Source organism: Geotrypetes seraphini, chromosome 1 (genome assembly GCF_902459505.1).
Source record: "Geotrypetes seraphini chromosome 1, aGeoSer1.1, whole genome shotgun sequence".
In the NCBI taxonomy this organism is placed as follows: Eukaryota; Metazoa; Chordata; class Amphibia; order Gymnophiona; family Dermophiidae; genus Geotrypetes; species Geotrypetes seraphini.
In genome coordinates, this window is record NC_047084.1 from 3,003,522 (window position 1) to 3,026,905 (window position 23,384).

General features: G+C 39.6%; 1 protein-coding gene across 5 annotated transcripts in view; it reads right to left on the minus strand.

Annotated features, from left to right (window-relative positions):
* The window catches only part of CAST (calpastatin), a 285,855-nt gene that overhangs the window by 145,658 nt on the left and 116,813 nt on the right, over positions 1-23,384 (minus strand). For all 5 annotated transcript variants that reach the window (XM_033914801.1, XM_033914972.1, XM_033914887.1 and 2 more), the window contains 2 exons: positions 8,664-8,723; positions 791-838 (listed from right to left, as the gene is read on the minus strand). In XM_033914801.1, the coding sequence (XP_033770692.1) occupies positions 791-838; positions 8,664-8,723 (108 nt within the window). The remainder of the gene's footprint in view (positions 1-790; positions 839-8,663; positions 8,724-23,384) is intronic.

A 23,384-nucleotide genomic window follows, 5' to 3' on the forward strand; every position in this document is an offset into this window, starting at 1 on the left:
CAGAAAATAGATAAATAGAGAGGAGCTAATGAAGAAGCCATAGCCATTAAGAATTATTTGGCAGCCATGAAAAATGTGTGGTGACCAAATGGCATGTCTGAAGCCCTGGTAAGTTATCTAAAAGATTAAGAAAAGAAAGATATGGGACATTGATGTTAGTATGTTATTAGGAATGATTTATCAATGTCTTATGAGTGACTGAGACATTTACTTACATATGGCCGCTAAGCATGATTCTATATATAGTGGGTGCATTTTATAGAACTGCGCTAAGCGCTGCTCTGATCAGTGCCAATTTTTTAGGCATCATACATAGAATTTGGAGGTTAGTGATTTAAATGGCCAAATTTATCTAAAAAAGTATCCCAGATAATAAAAGGTCAAGTGGTTGGCACAAGAAACAATTGTTATATAAATGCCGCTGAATGCTGACCTGCCTAACTGACCAGTTCAGATTCAACTGGAATTCAGAAGAAACAGAAGGAAGTTTCCAGAATGATAAGAAAGCATCCTAAGAATTCTTCTACCCTAGGAAGTGTTCCACATTCTGTCAGCGAATTCTTCCTATCAAAAGACAGGATCTTAGGTCCTAACAGGTATGAAAGCATTATGTAATGTCATATCAACTAAGCTTATGCGCAATTTGAACAAATTTCATCATTAAAAATGTACCCCCTCTCCCCCACAAAAAAAATATATAGATGAAAGAACAGAGGCTGGAATTTTATAAAAAGTTCTATTTCCAGATCTCATTGCTCCTCCTCTGGAGGCGAGAAGCAAGACAGCTTACCTTTGTCGACTGTGCTTTAACTGTTTCCGATTTTGTACTCTTTTCTTCCTGTAAAATAAATCCCATCTATATGAGCCAGATTACTGACACAATGAATAGTGGTGTCACAATGGCAAAGGAATACACAGCTCCAGCTTGAAACTGGCTGAACCAGTCCTAGATTTACTTGCACAACTGATTGCCATAAATCTGAAAATCCAGATACCCTATGACAAGACGTTTTTTAAAAAGTTATTTTGCATTTGAGACATGCATAAACCTGTATTTAAACATTTATCTTGCATAAACATCTTAAAGTTTCTAATTTGAACCTGAGATGTCAAAAACCCAAGTGCATGCAAATGGCGAGAAGCATGGTCTGGGTGTGCTTTGAGTGGGACTAAAGTATGCTTAGAACAGGGGTGTCACCCCTCTTTGAGGGCCGCAGTCCAGTCAGGTTTTCAGGATTTCCCCAATGAATACGCATGAGATTTATTAGCATTACAATGAAAGCAGTGCATGCAAATAGATCTCATGCATATTCATTGGGGAAACTCTGAAAGCCCGACTGGATTGCGGCCCTCGAGGAGGGACTTTGACACCCCTGGATTAGAAGATGCACATTTATTTTTCCATTTTCAGAAGGGGCATAAACGTCATTGTTCTAAAAGATCTAGGTATCGGTAAACTGCTCCCAATTGAGCAACACTTCACTGGAGGGATTAGGATACCTTGCCTTCTTAATTCCCAGAGGTTTTTCTCAGCCCCATAAAAGCTAAACTGGCAAAGGGTACCAGTCTCTGACAGTGTCAGGAAGATACATGTTTATATTTTTAAATTGACTAAAATAAATGCGTATGTGTCCGCTATGTATATGCCAGCAAATATACATTTATTTGCTGGTTTTTAACCCATTGAGATTTCCTACTTTATCACCTTTATCTATGTGGTTCACCTTTATCTATGTATCACATATGTGATTCTAGATACGAGGGCTATTCAAAAAGTATCAGACCTCTGAGAATTAAACAAACTGCAGATGAACAGCATAGATATTTGTCTAGAAAATAGATTTCACAAATAGTGAATTGGAAGGGTTTGGCGAGAAAAATGGCCATCTGCCAATTATGCTATTTTTTGGACATTTTCCTTTTTTTGACAGTGAGCCTCATAATGTACTGAGATTTTCAGAAATCATTTGACAAAGCACCTATGGAAATTAAAAAGTCATAGAATAGGAGGTAATGCCCTATTATGGATTTAAAATTGGCAAAATGATAACAAAGAATAGGACCAAATAGATTGCTGAATGGAGAAAGGTGGATAGTCGAGTGTCCCAGGGATCTCTACTGGGACTGCTGCTGCTTTTTCAAATATTTACAAATTATCTAAAAAATGGGAATAAGTGAAGTGATCAAATTAGAGGTTGTAGGAAGACTTTGCATTGCAAGACTGGTAGAACAGGCATTCCAAATGCCAGACAAAATTTAATGTGGAGAAGTGCAAAATGATACATCCTGGGAAGAATAATCAAAACCATAACTATACAATGCTAGAAAAAGGAATTAAGTGCCAAGGTGGAAAGCACATTGAAATCTATTGTTCAAAGTGTGGTGATGTCCAAAAAAGCAAACAGAATGCTAGGAGTTAATAGGAAATTTAAAAAAATCTCAGACCCTGAATTCTCCTGCTTTGCCACATGAAGCAGCAGCCGATGGATATTATGGGGGATATGGGGGATGTTAGTTTGAGCCCTATTCAGCATTAGACACATCCTCCTCCGGTACTTAGTAGTGAAAAGGTGTAATATTTACCTTGTGTGCTTAGGTTTTTTCCTTTTTGTAACTTTGTTTCAGAGGTAGTATTTTTTTTTTTTTCCTTTTGGATCTCTCCCTCATTTTGCAGTCTGATATGAGAATGTACTATCTTTTTCTTTATTTTTTTCCATTGGGTTCCATTTTTTTCCATTTCATTGAGGTTTGTATATTGCTGAATTGTGCTTTTACTTTTCAAATGTAATACTTGTAAACCATATAATGAAATGCAAAGAAAAAAAAAAAGATAGGGAATAAAATAAAGATTATAATGCCTCAACTTGAGTATTGTGTGTAATTCTGGTTGATGCATCATACACTACACCCTTACAATGTGGTTCTAACAGGGAGTAAACACCATCCTTTTATGTTTTTTTTAATATTATTATTAGGGAATGGTGACCTCAAGTGCTCATAGTTGTTTGACTGTAGAACCTATCGTGTCAATACAACCAATTCATGAGCTATCATTAGTCCCGTCTCTTTTTTTAAACATTTATTGATGAATATTTAAAATTTAATTTTTTTAAATTAATTATTTCTATTGTTTATATCTTATTTCTTTATCTTAAAGTGCATAGTGCAAAAATTAATAGCAGTAAATTCATTTGCCCGATTCTTAGGGCTCCTTTTACTAAGCTGCGCTAGCGGTTTTAGCACGCGCGCTAGATGCTAACGCCTCCATTGAGCTGGCGTTAGTTTTTACGCTTAGCAAGGGGGGCAGCGTGCGCTAAAAATGCTGGCGCAGCTTAGTAAAAGGGGTCCTTAGCTTTTTGTCTGCACCAGGCTAACTGATGAGTTTTACTCTTAGCGACTAGGGCTGAAAGTAGCTGTTAATGATGTTTTGAGCAATAAGTAACTTAACAGCTACTTTCAGCCTAGTCGCTAAGAGTAAAACTCATCAGTTAGCCTGGTGCAGACAAAAAGCTAAGTATTAGGCAAATTAATTTACTGCTATTAATTTTTGCACTATGCACTTTAAGATAAAGAAATAAGATATAAGTAATAGAAATAAGTAATTAATTTTTTAAAAAAATTAAATTTTATTAAATTTTAAATATTCATCAATAAATGTTTAAAAAAAGAGACGGGACTAATGATAGCTCATTAATTGGTTGTATTGACACGATAGGTTCTACAGTCAAACAACTATGAGCACTTGAGGTCACCATTCCCTAATAATAATATTAAAAAAACATAAAAGGATGGTGTTTACTCCCTATTAGAACCACACTGTAAGGGTGTAGTATACAGAAGTTTATAGTATTAATATATTGATGCATCATACACACACACACACAAAAAAAAATAAAAAAAGATATAGCAGAATTAGAAAAGGTTCAAAGAAGGGTAACCAAAATAATAGTGGGGATAGAATGACTTAGAGTGACTTAAATGAGGAAAGGCTGAGGAAAAGTTTAGGGTGCTTCAGTTTGGTGAAGAGGCAGCTGAGAGGGGGTGGGGATATGAGACATCTACAAAATCTTGAGTGGAGTGAAATGGGTAACGGCAAATTGGTTGTACGCTCTTTCAAAAAGTATAAGAAGAGTAGAGGACATGCGGTGAAGATACTGAGATAGTGGCGGGAGATGTGAATTCATCAAGATATGTTAGGTATTTAAGTTGCATTATTTAATAAGGGTCCTAATGAAGCTTGCCAAACTATGGAGGAAATATTTAAGTCATGGAGGATCACTTGGTAATAAGATGCAAAACATAGCGCAGTACAGATTCCCCATCCCCCTGATGCAAGCCCCCACACCTCGATCAGGACTTCTATCCAACGCAAGCCCCCCAACCTCCAAAATCCCACCCCAGCTCTATGGCTGGTGGTTTAGTGGTCCCAGGGCAGGAGCGATACCCAGTCACTTCTGCCCTCCTGGTGCTGCCTGTCAAAATGATGACTCTAGTGGTACTACTGCTAAGGGGTCATATTTCCTACACCACTGTAAACAGGATACTGAACTTCATGGATCTCTTGATCTGACCCATTATTTATTTATTCATTCAATTTTCTATACCATTTTCCCAGGGGAGCTCAGAATTGTTTACATTAATTTATTCAAGTACTCAAGCATGCCAATTCTTATATTTTTATGTATAGTATACACACTGGGAATTCATAAACTTTATCAAAAGGAGAAACAAGATGGTGGCGGTGTGTTAACAGCTGTTTTTAGCACTCCGTTTTACCTTGAATTTCTTATGTTTCAACTTTCTGTCTCAGCAGGAATCTGCTATTATGCCCCACACTAAATGCAAGGGCCTGCTCTGGGTGGACCCCTCTACATCCAGACAGGCAACAGAGCGTTTTCTGGCCAACTCCCCATCTGGTAGAGTTGCCCATATTTACCTCGATGGAAGGAACCACCGAGGTTTCAAGGTTGGAAATATCTTTGTCTCCTCCAGCTGCTTGAATGCCACCTCAGTCGGTGCCAGAAAGAACTGAGTACACAACTGCTGAAGCCCGGAAGCGTCCGACGCAACTGCACAGCGGGGGATCTCATTAGGACCGGCAAGCCAAAAGTACAAACAATCTGCAAGCAGGAGAACCCGGCTCATCGATGGTGACATTGGAAACTATATGGAACACTCTTCAAACACTCAAGTCAAGGTTAATAAATCCTCACTTGAAGATTCTGCGATTGTGAGTAAATTAGACAATTTGTCAGAGTCCATTCAGGCTATAAAATCTGAAATTGACTTTAAGTTTGTACAGATTAACAAGGAACTAGTTTCAGTATAAAAGTTAACTGGTAATTTTGATCAAGAAAACATTACTTTTCAGAGGAAATTTCAACAGACTGAAAATTACAATAGAAGACTCAACTTGAGAATTCTTAATTTTCCTAAATCTCCTGGTGTTACGCCTGGGGATATGTTTAAGAAATACTTGATTGAAAGTTTGAAAATTTCTTCTGAAGCAATTCCTCTATTAAATCGAGTCTTCTATCTATCCCTAAAATCTTCTGAAATAAATCAAGGTGGCAATCCTCCATCAATGGATTTAAATAATTTAACAGAAATCCTGGAAAATTCCTCAGTTCAAGTTGACTCTTGATATACATTGCTAATCTCTTTTGTCTTCGAACAAGACTTAAATGCAATAAATGAGAATGTTTTTTCGCTTTTCACAATCCCTATTTTTTGGCCAAAGAGTATGGATTTTTCCCAACGTTGCAAAGACAACCCAAGAACGAAGGAAACTTTACCTCAATATGAGACAAGAAGTAAAGAATCTGGGAGCTACTTTTTTGTTAAGTTACCCCTGTAAATGCCTAATCAGATATACTTGTGGGAGGGCACAAAAGAGGATCTTGATAAGTTTATACAATAGATAATATCATAGATACACATTTACAATTACAGCTACTTGTAGCTTAGAATCTCTTGAGTTTCTGGATATTTTAATGAAAAAAAAGAGCTCACAGTTAACAACTACACTTTACAGAACACCAATAGCCAGGAATACGCTGTTACACTTCTCAAGCTACCACCCTTACCACCTTAAATTTAGTCTCCCCATAAGTCAATTCTTGAGGACAAGAAGGGTATGTTCTAGCCTCTAAGAATTTAAAATTGTGGCTAAAGATATAGAAAAATGATTTATAAGGGGTTATCCTAAAAAGTCTATTCATCAAGATGTTCAGAAAGGAAGATGTTCAGAAAGGAAATAAAAACTATACTCTTCAAGAAATCCCTTAATAAAGCTTAATACCATGATAAAGCTTAACACCCCTCTTACCATCCCCTCCCTAACCCCAGATCCTACTTTTCCCTCTCTTGGAAACCTTCTCTGATCTAACATTGTAACCCTTCTTCCATAACTCTTTTTGTAATCCGCTTTGAACCGTAAGGTAATGGCGGAATAGAAATCTGTAATGTAATGTAATCAAGCGTATCTGAGGGTTTGATTTACCCAGAGGAGCTTGTTGTTACAAGAGAGAAGTGAGAGATTAAATATGGAAAATTTGGTATGTGTGATGCCATACTCTGAAGCCTCTTGAATTATATCTCCTCGATCAAGAAATATTGGCATATCCTGAATTTACATAAAGGATTTGCTGAATTACCCATGTTTGCCATTCAAACGAGGCAGGACTATTGGTCAAGTATTACAACGGAGAGAGAGAAGCGAGCAGACTATTGAAAGGGGCACACATGATAGCTGTCAACACTGCCAATGGTGTAGCTCTACGATCATGGGGACTCATAAGAAAATAAGCAGTGCCTCTGTTGGGTCAGACCCGAGGTCCATCGTGCCCAGCAGTCCGCTCACGCGGCAGCCCAACAGGTCCATGACCTGTGCAGTAATCCTCTATCTATACCCCTCTTATCCCCATTCTCATTGGAAAGATCCTCAAACAGGACGGATCATTAGATCTAAAACAATGACAAATTGTAAATCTTCTAGGATTATTTACAATCATAACATGCCCATGCAATATGGTTTATGTAGGACATACTAAGGGCTCCTTTTACAAAGGTTAGCTAGTGGTTTTAGTTCGCGCTAAAATGCCCAGCACGCTAGCCGCTACTGCCTTCTTTAAGCATGCGCTAATTTTTCAGCTAGCGCACACTATAGCATGTGCTAAAAACACTAGCGCACCTTTGTAAAAGGAGCCCTAAGCGTCCTATTCAGATTCCCATATACTTACAGATTCTCTACAAGCTCCTTTAGTTCAATTTTGGGCAGAAAAACAACATACTGTAACCCAGATACGCTTGCGAGTGATAGACAGTATTCAAGTAGGGAAGGAGGAAGGTAACTGGGAAGCTAAACTTAACTATTTAGAATAAAGATGGATCTATTACCTTAACACCGTACAACCAAAGAGATTAAACTTAGAATTAGAATGGTCCACTCTGCTTTGAATGTTTGGGGGAGTCCTCTATAACACAGGTCTAATCTAAAATATGTTTTGGGCTGTAAATGATGATCAATTTAGATATTGTTTCATACTCCTACTTTATTTCTACTCATTGATGATGTACGACCAGCTGATTTGACGCAGGATATATACACAGTGCAAAAACACGCCACTACCATCTTTGGATGATGGCAGTAGTCTAAGTTAAATGCTGTAAGCAGTAAGGTAAGGTTTTAAAAGCTGTATTGAAATTTTCTGATATAGAAGATATTTAACTTATAATTCTAAACCCACGGGGTGATGTTTCTTAGCGTAGTGGTATGAGAGAATAAATTTTGAGATCTTATATTTCAGTGATTATCGCCTTGAAAAAAAACCATTATAGGTGAAACATGTTGGCTTAAACATCCCTATATCTCGACCACAAAGCTAAGTACTTTTTAAAGTATATATAAAATTAGATTAAAAATTAAACTCTTTTTGAAAAGGGTTCAATGAAGAGTTGACACTTAAAGCCTTGGACTATGAAAGTTTATTGAGTTCCTGGTAGTACCACTGAGAATCGAAATGATGATATGTTGAGGGGTTTAATGTAAAGCATAAGGGATACTGTTTTTGAGTTGGCAACAGTTCTCGAATGATTGTTGATTAGAGAGTTTCTCAATAGGTGGAGTAGCGAAGAAATAAGTGCCTTGGAGAAATTGATCAGATATACTGGCATAAAATATGTCTTTTTTTGCTCCTGAACAGCTTCATAGTTTTTTGGACACTAAAACCTTGCTCCATAAAGTATAGGGCAGTTTATAAAAGTTTGATGGATGATATATGAAACATGTTAAACCTTTAACTTCAAGAAATAATATTTGTATTGGATCTCCTAATCTATTTCTTTTCTTGTTTCTTCACATTACTGGGTTTTGGTCTAAGGAAGAATTACAATTTGATTATTTCTGATTTTTATTTCCTTAATTCTATTACTGTAACAAGTGGATACTTGTGGATTTATTTTGAAAAAGCAACCCCCCCCCACACAAAAAACCCACCTTTATCAGGCTAAGGCACAGCTAAAAAAAAACCAAACAAACCCCCAAAACCACCCCACACATTGTGAACAATAACTTAGTAAATTGACCAGAAGTTCCCATTAGTCTGCAGGTTACTTCTTTCATATATTTTGTCTGTGCTGCACTTGGATTACTACTGAATTACCTTTACTCCTGTGGCCTTCATTGGAGATTCTTTTGCTGTAGCAGTGGATGTAGACTGTGTCTATTAAAATAAAAAACACAAATCATCAGAATTAGCTTCCCTATCTTTATGAACATTTTATTAAGAAAATACACAGGCAGACCCAGCTTGTAGCTGGACTCTCTCAGGTCTTCTACAGCAATCAAAATGTAAAGATGTACTACTTTTTTTCTAACCTATTTTTATTGTAGGTTTTTTCTATTTCCTTTTATTGTATACCGCTTTGTTGGTAATGCAAAGAGTGGTATATAAGACTTTTTAATAAGCATAAATAACAGCTGTCATATTATCCTGGGGAGTCTGGAAGATCTGGGAGCAAACAAAGTAAACTTTGGTTGCCCATCCAATCTGCCCAACAAGATGGCCAGAACCACATCTGCCACCCCATGCAATTTATACTCCTTCATGATTACTGTAAAAAAAACAAACCAAAAACCAACAACCCCACTGGCATCAGAAACAGAGTAGTCGGCAACTTACCACCATACCAACTACATGGGTATAACATATGGGCAGACTGGATAGACTGTTCAGGTCTTATCTGCCATCATTTACTATGTTACTATGTGGGCAGTTATATAGGAAGTAAATGGGATTTTGGATTTAATTATTTGCTTTGCCCAAATCTGAGCTCAAGGAAAGTACACATTATAAAATTTGTACATGCAACATGGAAGCTTACTGTGACTTTGTAAAGGTCACAAGGACAGTTGGGAGAAAGTGGGATTTGAACCATGCAAGGCTAAAGTGCTACAAATAAGCATCAATGCTGGTAAATGGCTTTGCTCGTAAAATATTGACCAGTGAAAAAGTACGCATGTAAGTTTCATGGCACATATATAACTGTGGGCGTGTACAGGTCAAAGTTTAGTTGGAGTCTGCACCCAAAATAAAAATTCCTTAATTTACATGCATACTCACAGAAAGTACATTTTATAATTGATTTTATTTATTTAGTTCATTTTCCATCCCGGTCTCCTCAATGAGCTCATAACGGGTTACAGGTTAACATATATAATATACAGTTAAAGGGTTACAATTTGCCATAGTTACAGTACAAGATTTTTCAATACAAGTTTTTATCCTAACATTTTATCCTAAGGTTTTATCTAGTGGATCTATTAACTGGTTTCTCTATTTTGTTGGGCCATCGGCCCTTTTCTGCCGTCATGTTCTATGTTTCTATGAAGGGTCCTTGAGTAGGCAGACTAGTTGGAGGGAGGGTTCTCGAGTGGGCAGACTTGTTGGGCCATCGGCCCTTTTCTGCCGTCATGTTCTATGTTTCTTTAGCTGTAGTAAGCACTAGCGACTATGACGGTTTTAGAAGGGTTATTCTTGTATGAGACATGCATAAACTGGCAGGTAAACATCTAATAATAATAATAACAGTTTATATACTGCAGGACCGTGAAGTTCTATGCGGTTTACAATGGTTAAAAATGCTAGAAATTAAGTAAAACTAAAAGTAAAAGCTAGTGATTTACAGCTCTAGAGATCAGTTATTGCGGAATAAGATTGTACAAGCCCCCATTTTGCAAAGCCAGAAACTACAAGCCTCACACCCAAGTGTGTGCAAATAGCAAGAGCGCATGGTCTGGGTATGTCTGAAGTGGGACAAGGGCATGGCATGTTCACAGACGTTTTAAGAGGACTAAGAATGGATATCAGGAGTTACACCTAGCACATTTTACAATTTGGGAAATTGCTCCTATTTTGCAGCACTCCATTAAAGAGATTTGGGGACTGCTCTCTTAACATCCCAGTGGCTTTTGTCCCCCACCCCCACTCTCAAAAGTCAAAGTAGCAAGGGACACTGTTTTCCAGCTCCAGAGCTTGAATTCCTCCTCTTCCCATCCAGCCTCAGTAATATGGGTTTCTCTCCCTTTGTGAAAGCTCCTTCTCTGTTCCCCATTGATCATAATTGTCAGCTACCTACTCGTATGGCCCTGTGCTCTCCACCCGTAACTGAAGGTACACATATGCTTGTATATCTAATAGCATCTCAAAAATGGAAAAAAGGGACTTGAGGTTTATTAAAATTTGATAATGCCAAATAGAATCAGGCCCTCATTATATACCTAAGTGCTTTGCAATATCTGTTTTAATATACTATATATTTATAAAGTTTACTTGACTTTGTTTGCCAATATGTTAGGTTTCAAGGTTTTATTAAAATTTGATTTAATCGCTTATCTAATTTCTAAGTGAGTTTACAATATATATAAAAAAAGAGCATGAATATAATAAAAATGCCATTAATAATACCATTAATACTTACAAAAAGAAAGCAATTACAAAGAAACATCAATTAATAATTGGCATATTAAAAAGGGATAAATGAGACAGACAGATGGGAGAAAAGAAAGAAATAGGGTTAGAAATACAATTTGGATAGGAACGAAAGACAAATAAGGAAAAAAAAAAAAAACAACCCCAAAAGGAAAGGGCTTGTTGCTGCTTAATTCCTTAAGGGAATTAAAAAGGATACTGTAAAATTTAAATCAAATGTTAAAAGCTTCTTTAAATAAGTGACTCGAGTAGGCTTTTGAAACGTTCGAGATTAGCTTCTTGTCTAACAAGAGCAGGTAGGGTATTCCAAAGTTGAGAGGCTACGACTATTAGATACTGGATTTTCTCAGCAATGCTGAATAACTCAGCTAGCTGTATGTTTTCATGATTATACTGTGTTAAGCGAACTCTGAAGTAGCAGTCAATAAATTAATTTAGTGACTGGAATGAGCTCTGAAACAGCGCCCACCTGGCATAGAAGAACATAAGAACAGCCTTACTGAGTTAGACCAATGGTCTATCTAGCCCAGTAGCCTGTAAAACTATCTTGATATCAAGATTGATTTTACCAATGAAACATCTTTTCACAATGGAATCTGAACTGATCAAATACTTCTTTGGTGTACCAGGAGTAGAGAAATCTATGGGCATTCTGACTGTGAAAACCATGAGGAATTCACTGTTCTATACACTAACACTTATGTGTTAAATATGTAGAAGATGTGCCAAATAGGACACAAGACAGAGCTAATGCTGTGCTGAGCTCAAATCATGCAAGGCCTGAATATAAATATTAAAACTGCTACCAAGCAACTGGTTCAATAGCTGCCTGACTCATGGTTTACACAGAACTTGGAAAAGATTTCAAAAAAATCTCTGGAACACCACCCTGCTCCGTCACAGAGTTGCTGTACCAATTGTGAAGGATTAAACTTACAGAACAGGTTATAAAACTGTATTTCATCATGAAACAAAGTTTTTCAAGAGTATGACTACATTTTTTTAGCATAACAATAGTTTTTGAGTTGTTGTTGTTCCAATAATATAGGTAACACTAGTCACTCAAGTTCATGGCTCTCCTCTCATGAAATTGCTGGACTGTGCCAAGCAATAAAGTTGATTTTCTTGCTTTTGGATAAAAATTGAACATATTGTCTGTTAGATACTAGATTTGGCTCCTGACCCATTCCTGTACTTTGGCACTCTATAAAAGCTGTATAAAGATCTGTTTGGAACAACATGAAAGTGCTTTCTGTTGTTAAAAATCACCAAAGAAACATTCTAGTTGAGTGTGATTGCTTTCTGACTTTCTGATATTTACTAGTTATAACTTATTTTTATACACCGTTACAGCACAGCAAAGCTGGAGTATTACATTTCACATGTAATTTTCAAAGCAAATTTTGCAAGCTAAATAGTACTTTCAGGGCTAGTTCCAACTATTAGACAGTCACAGATGGTAACCTAGGGCAGATATTTCTGACGGGGCAGAGGATAGCAGCTGAAGTCAAAAAGTAAAACATCAAGTTTCTGCAATTGTTCAGACCTAAACTCCTATCACAGTGCACTTTATTTGAGGAAAAATCCTGTTGGTGTTATCACACTCTGCCCATGTGTATGCACTACCAACTACACATATGTGCAGTTGGGTAATTCCATGGCCATTTTCAAGGAGGGTCCACGTTTGACATCTTCCGCGAATACAAAAATGTAGCCCAAATTTAATTCTGGACCCAGTCTGGGCACCCCTCCTGCTCCCGAAGATGGAGGGAGCCTTGTCCTAAGGAGCAGGAGGGACTGGGCATCCCTCCTGCTCCCAACTGTTCAACAGATATGCGGGGCAGGCGGGCTGGGCCCGACCGCCTGCCGACCTGGGGTAGGCCGGTCTTGGGTGAAGCGGTGGGACCAGTGGGCCAGTTGTGCTTGATTGGGAGGGGGGAGGGGGTCGGGCAGGGCTGCTTTGTCGGACCAGTGGGTGGGGCTAGCAAAAGGGAATGTGGTCAGCCAAGCTTTTGCAGTTCATTAGTGGAATTCACAATAAGCACAATGGCATTGTCCCAGCATTTTTCATGCTGTATGGTTGGATTTTAGATTTCAAATTCCTCACCTTTGTAAATCTGAGCTCAAGGTGAATTACAAACTGGAGGGCAGTAGTAATTTCCCCTGCTCTAGAGGGCTTACATTCTAAGGACTAGATTTATTATAATGTGCTAATACTTTCATCCCCTCATTCTATAACAGGTCACCAAAAATTAGGCACACAAGTTCTAGAATACTGGCACTTATGTGCGAGATTGCTACAGTTATGTGTGTTTTAGTTTGGGGACTAAGTGGTAATCTTTGGGGTTGATATTTAGCTGGCAACGTTCAGAAGGCCACTTTATGAGAAGTTACTTCAGTTTGTCCAAATCAGTGTGGGACTGGCATGATTTTCAGAATTATCAAGTAAGGGGTTTTGGTTTGTTTTTGTTAATATCAGAATTTCAAACTGGCAACATGAGGCCACACCAAAGAATCTGTTTCGTCATCTAGATATGTTATGCCATATATCCAAATACTGGAGGAGTAGACTAATTGTACCTGAGGCAATGGGGGAGCAGAAGTGAGATCTGAACTAGGCTTCCCTGCTTTGTCAAAACAGATTGTGAGCCCTTCAGAGACATGGAAGCACCTAGTGTGATCATGTAACACCCTCCTATCGAGAGCTGCATTGGCTGCCAATGGAAGCGCGGATGAAGTTTAAGTTTGGTTGCTTCTGTTTTAAGGCTTTGTTTGGTTTAGCTCCCAAATATACACGATAATTGAGCTTTTCTCTTTTGCAACCAATAGACGTAAGAGAAACTCACATCAGAATTTTGTTTGTCCGCCTTATAGAGGCTGTAAACTTTAAAAATATCATCAAAATCTTTTTTTCATATCAAGCAGTGTTATGGGGTAAGGATTTAGAACAATTGCTTTTGCTTACTGACACTTATGGGGAATTTAGGAGCCATCTAAAAACATCTGTTTTCAAAGCATTCAGGCAGCTAATTCATAAAAATTTTATTAAGCACTATTTTGATCATTTTTGTGTCTCTAATTATTGGCTTTTAACTTTTTTAGTTCTATTCAACTTCTTTTATTGTTTTGTTTTTAAGTATTATAAACCGCTTAGAACTTTATGGCCTTGTGGTATATAAACTGATTATTATTATTCGTGTACCTGAATATACATCACTTCAATAGCTTTTGGGCTAGCAGGCATAAGAAATACATCTAAAAATATTAAAATTAAAAAATTTGTGGTTTTTTTCTCTTGTATGTATAAAGAAAGCTATCAGAAAACTTGACAGAGGCAGAGAGGAGAAATAGGATTGCACACAGTCACAAAATCTATGTGGGCTACCAATCAATTTCCAAGATTTAGTTGTTTTAAATATTCTTAATGGCTTAGGACCAAGTTATCTAAAAGATAATTCTCTGGCGGAGGTCAACAGAGGTCAACACAGATTTAAAGATCTATGGCAGAAGCCCAGCTAAGCATGCCCTCATGTAAAGAAATTGTATAGAAGGTCCAGACATTTTCACACACTGCTCCAGTGCTCTGAAAGTTTTCCAAAGCAAATTCCTCTGAGCTCCACTGCTTACTTGAAAATTCCTGTTAGATGATTACCTATTCTTCTTCTCACTATTTGTTATATCTTTCAGAAAAAGAGGATTGAATTTTAGATTTTACATTTTCCATGCATTTAAATTTGATTTTTTAATATACACTACTGCTTTCTATGGTACAAGCAAAGTAGTTTACATATTGCATATACTAGTAAATTATATTTCTTCTAGGACAAGCAGGATGAGTCAGCCACATATGGGTGATGTCCCATCAACTCCCATTTGCTGAGACTAAAAACTATCCTGCTGTCCACAGAGAACCTAAGGTACAGGTAAGTAACTACACTTTAGAATGCAGTGAGGAGGGAGGACCAAGTGTCAGGTATTCTCCATTAGGTCAGGAATTTTGCTTTTGTGCTTGAGTTTGGTTTCTTGTAAGTTACATCTATTTTATTTAATTTTTGTAATGAGTTTAAGCTTGTTGGGTCTATTTTTGCTTTCAGATGTGGCTTTTGAGTAGACTAAGATCAATGCATTCCCCATTGTATTACAAAGGTTGGATTATTGTAATGCACTTTATTTGGGTATGTCATCATCCATATGTAGATCTTTGCAAATGGTTCAGAATGCTGCAACATGTTTAATCTTTGGTGGAAATAAATACATTTTGAGCACACAATAGCTTTACAGTACTCCCCCGAAATTCACGGGGGGGTTTCTGTTCCAGGAACCCCACGAATTTCAAAAAACAGTGAATGCAGTTTTTTCGCCTGTCAAAAGGCAGGGGAGGCAGAAGAGGGCAGCTGGAGTGCTGGCGGGTGAAGAAAATCACTCATGGTCTGCTCTGACCTCCTCTTCCTGTAGTAAAGTCGGGCTACACCAATCAGGAGCTGCTTTAACATGGAACTCCTGATTGGTGTAGCCCAACTTTACTACAGGAAGAGGAGGTCAGAGCAGACCGTGAATGAGCAAGTCCGCGATTCAAGAATGAGAGGGGAACACTGTACTACGAAAATTTAATTGGCTACCTTTCAAATATCAAGTAGTGTTTAAGGTTTTGGTGTTGATCTTTCAAGCAATTTACCGAGGGATATCGTGGCATCTTTCACATGCTGTGACATTACATCAGTCCCATTGATCTTTAAGATCGGAGAACATGATGTGCTTATTATCTGTTGATGAGTTACAGCAAGTGAAGTATGCTAGTACTAGAGCTATTTCCTTAGAAAACCAGGGACCAATTTATAAATGGGAGGTCAGAAAGGTGATTCAATATACACAAAAGAACTGACTCCAAAAATAGAAAACTGTCTACAGAGTGATCAAATCTTATATACTCTGCTTAGAGATATGAAACTCAAAAAAGGAAGGCTAAAAAGCCACCCTTTTTTGAGTTTCATATCTCTGAGCGGAGTATATAAGATTTGATCACTCTCTGTAGACAGTTTTCTATTTTTGGAGTCAATTCTTTTGTGCATATAGTACTAGAGCTATGGCTATTTCAGTGGCAGGGGTGAAGCAATGGAATAATCTGGTTGGGCAATTAAGAATGAATAATAACATTCAGAGTTTTAAAAATGTATTTTAAAAAACTTCTCTTTTTATACAAGCTGTTTAAGTGGTTAAGAAGCAGTGACTGAAGGAATGAAGTGAATAATGGATATCTGTATATTGTCTTGTTTTATTATATTTTATAGTGTATAGTGGTTTTTGCTGATTTTATCTTATAATTATGTTTGGGGGGTTTTGTAATCTGCTTCAGTATAAGCAACCTATAAGCTTTTTAAATTAATAAATACTGCTCATTAAGGCTGTGTAGTAATTGTTGAGAACCTGTCCAGCATGCCTTCTGTAGTGAAATGTTCTTAAGCACATGTTAAAATTCTTCACAGCTAACATAAATGCATATAGGGATAATTCTATGACTGGATTCCTCCATTTAAGCACCTTGAGACTGCATTTTATAAAAGAACCTAGGGATTCAAGACAAAGTTAGACAAGTTCCTGCTGAACCAGAACGTACGCAAGATTCAGTTAGGGCACTGATCTTTGACCTAAGAGCCGCCATGGGAGCGGACTGCTGGGCTCGATGGACTACTGGTCTGACCCAGCAGGGGGAATTCTTATGTTCACATGGTAAATGGTGGCAAATAAAGACTTGAACAGTCTGCTCCACAGTCACACTTATTATCAATTCACAATTAAAATCAACAATGAACGCGATATAAAAATATTTGATCCTCGTCTTGCTTTGATTTCTGGGGCACAGACCATAAAAGTCCGCCCGGCTCTGTCCTTACATTCCAGCTACTGGAGTTGCCATCAAAACCCACTCCAGCCCATCTGAATCCATCTTGTCATTTGCAGGACACAAGACCGTAAAAGTCTACCCAGCACTCTCCTCACATTCCAGCTACCAAGATTGCTGTCAGAGCACTCTCCAGCCCACCCTAAACCAGACTGCAGGACACAGACCGTACAAGTCTTCACAGCCTGAATCACCATCTATGCACCACTCGACATGTCCACACACATGCAGCCATTTAAAGATTTGTTTTAAATTGGAGATCGTAGTGTAATCTGGTATCAGTGTTTCCAACATGCAGGTGTCCACACTTTTACTAGCCATACAGCTGTTGTAAATGTGGACACCTAAAGGTGGCAGGGATCGATGGCATGGAATCTTGCTGCTCTTTGGGATTCTGCCAGGTACTTGTGATTTGGATTAGCCATTATTGGCAACAGGATCCTGGATCTTATGGACTAGTATGACTACTATGTCTTAAATTACCTGTTTAACCCTTTCAGGACCATAAGGATCGTAGGCCAATTTTTGTGGTTTTGACGACATTTTTATGGTAAAAAGGGCTTGCAGATGCCAAAAAATTGATTTTTTTTGTGAAATATCATTATTTTTATTTTAAAAAAATCACACTTCTGGCTTATGGACAGTGTGGCAAGTGAATCTTCTCGTCAATCTAGCAATGACGCTAATGAATGAATGTCGGAACCAGTTTGTTTACATAAAGGCAGTATCATATGGAATCCGTACATATCAAATTTAGAACTGTAGACTATCCCAATCAAAATTTATAGGATTTTAAAGTTATGGGACAAATATGTCCCTTGGTCCTGAAAGGGTTAACTGGGAGTCTCACTTATGTCTTACCCATGCTCTTCCCCTGAATATACGCCTTGCAAATTATCTGCTATGCAAGTTAAAGTGGGTATTTACAGCAGAGCACTTTGATAGAATATGGCCATTTACACACATAGGGTGGAATTCTATGAACAGCACATAAAATGGGCGACATCCCCCCCCCCTCAAAAAAAAAAAAAAAATGCAAGCAATACCAATTCCCATTCTTAACTTTTGGGCACCAGACTTACTCCTGATAAGACCTGGTACAAATGCTGGCTCTCAGGTTAGGCGTGCTTACTCAGTATTCCACATATAACACCTGTAACTTTTTGGAATGCCCCTAAAAAGTCCATGCTCCTCCCATTGCCGCACCCCTTTTGAAAGCCATGCTACGAGAGTTAAGCACCTTACCTAATAGAATACTGTAGCATGCAGCCAGATGTGTGTACAAATGTTAATGAGTGCCAATTAACTTCAACAAGTGGTTAGCACCCAATTATCGATAGTGGAACAGCTCATTACTCAATTTACACACACATCTTGGCAGTGCTGCCAAATTTGGGCATGATACATAAAATCCATGGGATACAGTATGTGTGTACAATTCAAAATTCTGTAAATTTATACACACATCACATGCACAGAATTACCCTTTGAAAGCCTCCTCTAAAAGCGGTGGTTAATGCACCTATGTGAAAACTGTACAAGTGTCAGAGCAAACACCAGTACCTTGCATTAACTGCAAGCTACATTCCAAACACATTCTCTACCCATAACCCACCCAGTTCCCACCCCCATATATGGCATGCAATAATACAGACTTAGTAAGTGCTATTATGCCAGGGTGCTAATTTGTGTGTAAAGAGTTTAGCACACTTTAGGAAAAGGGTCCTTTTGTAATTTTATTGTAACCTTCAATAGTTAAAATAGTGATATATATATAGTAACATAACATAGTAGATGACGGCAGATAAAGACCCGAATGGTCCATCCATTCTGCCCAACCTGATTCAATTTAATTTTTTTTTTAATTTTTTCTTCTTAGGCTATTTCTGGGCAAGAATCCAAAGCTCTACCCGGTACTGTGCTTGGGTTCCAACTGCTGAAATCTTCATCAAGACTCTCTTCAGCCAATCTACACCCTCCCAGCCATTGAAGCTCTCCCTAGCCCATCCTCAACCAAAATGCCATATACAGACACATACCATGCAAGACTGCCCAGTATAGCCTTAGTTCAATATTTACTATTTTCCGATTCTAGATCCTCTGTGTTCATCCCACACTTCTTTGAACTCCGCCACCGTTTTCCTCTCCACCACCTCTCTCGGGAGCGCATTCCAGGCATCCACCACCCTCTCTGTATGATTAAAATGCCTCCTCTAGTTTCCACTTGGATAAATCTTATGGCAAGATTATAACTGTGCTGAAAGTGTATTGCAATATCCCAAAAGACTTGATACGCTAACGAGCGACTGTTTAGAAATTTCAGTGCCAAGGCTGATCTTTTCTGAGGAATCCATGACAAAATATTGTCCATCATCTCCTCACAGAAACCAAGTCAACATCTGCAAATCATTTTTTTTTTTTAATATTCTTTATTCATTTTCAAAATTACATTAAGTGTAAAATATATTCATTCACAGTAACAATAAATATATCACTTAACAATCATTGGTACATTATATAAATTTTTATCCCTTCCCCTTTCCATCCCTCCCATCCATATCTTCCATTATTATATAATATATGTAATAATAAAAATATCCCCTCCCTATATCCTGAACTGATAATTAAAAGGGAAATAATTTTACTTAATCCTTACAATATTTTGTTAATGGTTTCCACATTTGAAAAGGATCACTCTAACTGAAATTGCATCACAGCAAGAAGAAGGGAGCCTATTCAGCCATACTATATCTACTAAAATACACCAAGTCTACAATGAGTCCAAAGTCCAAGACACGGAGGAATTTAGAAAGCTGGACAGACAACCCTGGGTCTCTTCTCTGCATACCAATTCAACTGACAGATAGATCCCTTCAGTCGCAAGTAAACACAGACTTATTTGCTTTAGCCCAAACAGAAACCGGTATTCTGTTGATAAGGCAAACAAAAAATGGCTTGAAAAGTACACAAAAATAACTCGTCTGACTGGACTTCCACAAGGATTTTGTGTTCATGGTTTGGTCACTCTCAGGACGATGCTCAGAACCTAACACCACTGCTACAGTCAATTAGGCCAGACTAGCACCGATGTAAAGCTACGCTTAATGTTTAGAAGGCACTAGCGCGAGAATCAACCCGCCCAGCAAAAATTATTGCAATTCTATTTAAATGCAGGCAAATGGATGTATGAGGGGCCGCTGAAAAGTTCTCAACTCAACCAACAAAGTTGGGGCAGTCGCTATGAAGGGTTATACATTTAGGGATTCATAATAATTTTTTAAAAAGTCTAAAAAAAAGGTGTCCTAAATGGCTACTTGGACGATCAAAAAGCCTGATCGTATCTAAAACCAGCTTAGGCCTTCCCCTGCCACTAAACGCACAGAGAGAAAAGAGGTGCGTTTAGAGGAGGGGAAAGGGCAGGCGGTGGGCCAACCTACACCTTGGCGTGCAGCAGGTATAACCAAAACCTTAGGCAGGTTGCCTAGTCGGCACTTATACCTTTTTGACTTAGACGAAGTCAAAACAGGTCTAAGTGCCGAAAAAGGGGCCGCTGAGCTGTGGCAGCTGGCGCGATCAGTTCAGTGGCACGGCAACCTACCCACCCACTCACCGCAACCATCATGGCAGGAGAGATGCCCAATCTCTCCTGCCACGGGTTGTGGCAGTTCGGGTAGAGGAGTGATCGCATCGCAGCAGGTGAGATGGCCAATCTCGCCTGCCGCGATACATCACACCCCCCGACAATATCGGGGCACGAGGGAGCCCAAGCCCTCTTGCCCCGTGGCACCCCCAATGACATCGGGGCAGGAGGGAGCTCACCTGCCCCAACAGCCACGGCACCCCGCGACAACATCAGGCCAGGAGAGAACCCAAGCCCTCCTGGCCCCAGCGATCTGTGACCCCCCCCTCCAATTACGTTCTGGGCAGGAGGGAGCCCAAGCCCTCCTGCCCCGTGGGCCCCCCCCAAATTACGATCAGGCAGGAGGGAGCCCAACCCCTCCTGCCCAGGCAGACCCCCCTATCCCCCACTACAATGCGGGCAGGAGGGATCCCAGGCCCTCCTGCTCTCGACACAACCTCCCTCCCACCAACGTCTACCCCCCGAACCCCGATCAGCCCCCCCGCCGACCCGCAACCCCCAACCCCCTCGCCCTCAACCACGAACCTCAAATCATTGGCCGGACGGACGGGTGCCAAGCCCGCCCATCCAGCAGGCCAGCCGGCTCCGGAATGGGGCCGGATTGGCCCAGGCAGCTGAAACCCCGCCCACAGGTGGGGCCTGAGGCACTTGGGCCAATCTGAATAGGCCCAGGAGCCTTAGGCTCCTCCTGTGGGCGGGGCCTTAAGCACATAGGCCCAACCCGGGGAGTAGGATGGACATAGTTAACAGTTGAAAGCAGCCAAAAAAAAAGGGGGGCTTTTAACTTGGATTTGAATATTGCTAGAGACGGAGCTTGACGTATTTATTCAGGCAGTCTGTTCCAGGCATAGAGCGCAGCAAGATAGAAGGGATGGAGTCTGAGTTGGCAGAAGAGGAGAAGGGTATGGATAAGAGGGCCTTACCCAATGAATGGAGATAATTGAGTAGAGATATTGCAGGGGGGGGGATGCAGAATGAATGTACTTGTAAGTCAATATGAGGAATTTGAACTGCATTCAGAAATGAATGGAGAGCCAATGAAGTGGCGTGAGAAGAGGGGTAATGTGAGTGAATATTGTGGCTCTGATGGAATATAAGCTGTGCAGCAGAATTTTGAACAGATTGAAAGGAAGAGAGATGGTTGGGTGGAAGACCTGAGAGAAGCAAGTTGCAGTAGTCTAAGCGAGAGGTGATGAAAGAGTGGATAAGGGTTTTGATAATGTGCTCAGAATGGAAAGACTGGATTTTAGTAATATTATAGGAGGAAGAAGCGACAAGCTTTAGTGGTTTGTTGGATCTGAGTGGAGAGGGAGAGAGAGGAGTCAAAGATGATCCCCAAGGTTGCGAGCTGACAAGACTGGGTGGAGGAGAGTGTTGTCCACAGAAATAGAGAATGGGGGGAGGTGGAAAAATAAGGAGATCAGTCATAACCACATTTAGTTTTATTTTAGATGGCAGTTGACACATCCAGGTGGCAATGTCGGACAAGCAGGTTGAGACTCAGACCTGGATTCCCATAGAGATATCTGATACAGAGAGGTAGATCTGGGAGTCATCAGCAAACGGGCAATATTGAAATCCATGGCAGGAGACCAGTGTACTGAAGAAGCAGGTATATATGGAGAAAAGGAGAGGGCCCAAGACAGCCTTAAAAGGTACACCGATCAACAGTGGGATAGCAATGGAGAAGGATCTACCACTGCATACACTAAAAATGTGATCGGAGAGATATGAAGAAAACTAGCAGAGAACAGAACCCAGAACAGATCTTTGGAATCGCAGTGAGGACATCATATCGAGGAATAGGTGGTGATTAACAGTATCGAAGGCAGCAGATAGATCTAGAATGATGAGGATAGAGTAAAGGCCTTTGGATCTGCCAAAGAAAAGGTCATTAGAGACTTTTGCAAGGGTAGTTTACGTGGAATGGAGTGGGTGAAAGCCTGATTGAAGTGGATCAAAAATAGCTTGAGATGAAAGGAAGTCCAGGCAACGGCAGTGAACAGCAAAATCAAGTATCGCCCTTAAGGGAGATGGGGGCGATAGATGGAGCGGGATATGGGGTCAAGTGAGGATTTTTTGAGGAGAGTTGTAACTATAACATGATTAAAGACATCAGGAACAGTTGCAGTAGAGCATGATAGGTTGAGGATGTGACAGATAGGATGGATTACAGTGGGAGAGATAGTGTCAAGTAGGTGGGTAGGAATCAAATCACAGGAGCAGGTAGTGAGTTTGGAGGAGGAGAAGAGGAGAAGAGATGTGCAGTTTCCTTTTCAGTAATTTCAGAAAAGGCAGAAGAGTTGGCAGGAGTTAAGGGGAGGTTGGCAGGAGTTAGGGGGAGGTTGGCAGAGTGAACAGATAAGGGGGGTTGGAGGGAGGTGACCTGGTTGAGAACTCAACATGAATCTTGTCGTGGAAAAACTTTGCTGTCGTTGGAGAGGAAGTGAAGGTGGGGATTGGAGGTGGGGGCACTTTAAGTAGAGACTTGAGTGTATCAAAGAGACAATGTTAAGCCATTAGAGTTAGTTATATGGGCATAGAATTCTTGTTTGGCAAGTGAGAGGGCAGACTGGATGTCAAGCTGGAATCTGAAGTGTATGAAGTCAGCACGTGTGCGGGATTTAAGCCAAAGACGTTCTGAAATTCAGATAGCAGATGTTGGGGTCTGGTGCACCTTATAGGATGTCACTGAGAGGAGTGACAGTATCTAGAGCAGAATAGAGAATGGTGTTATAGGAGGAGACTGCTTCATTGACAGATCTATGTGACTTAGTAATTGAAGGGAAGGATGAGACAATGGTGGAGAGAATATCAGGGTGACTTCAAAAGAGGGATAGCAGTGAGATTGAGG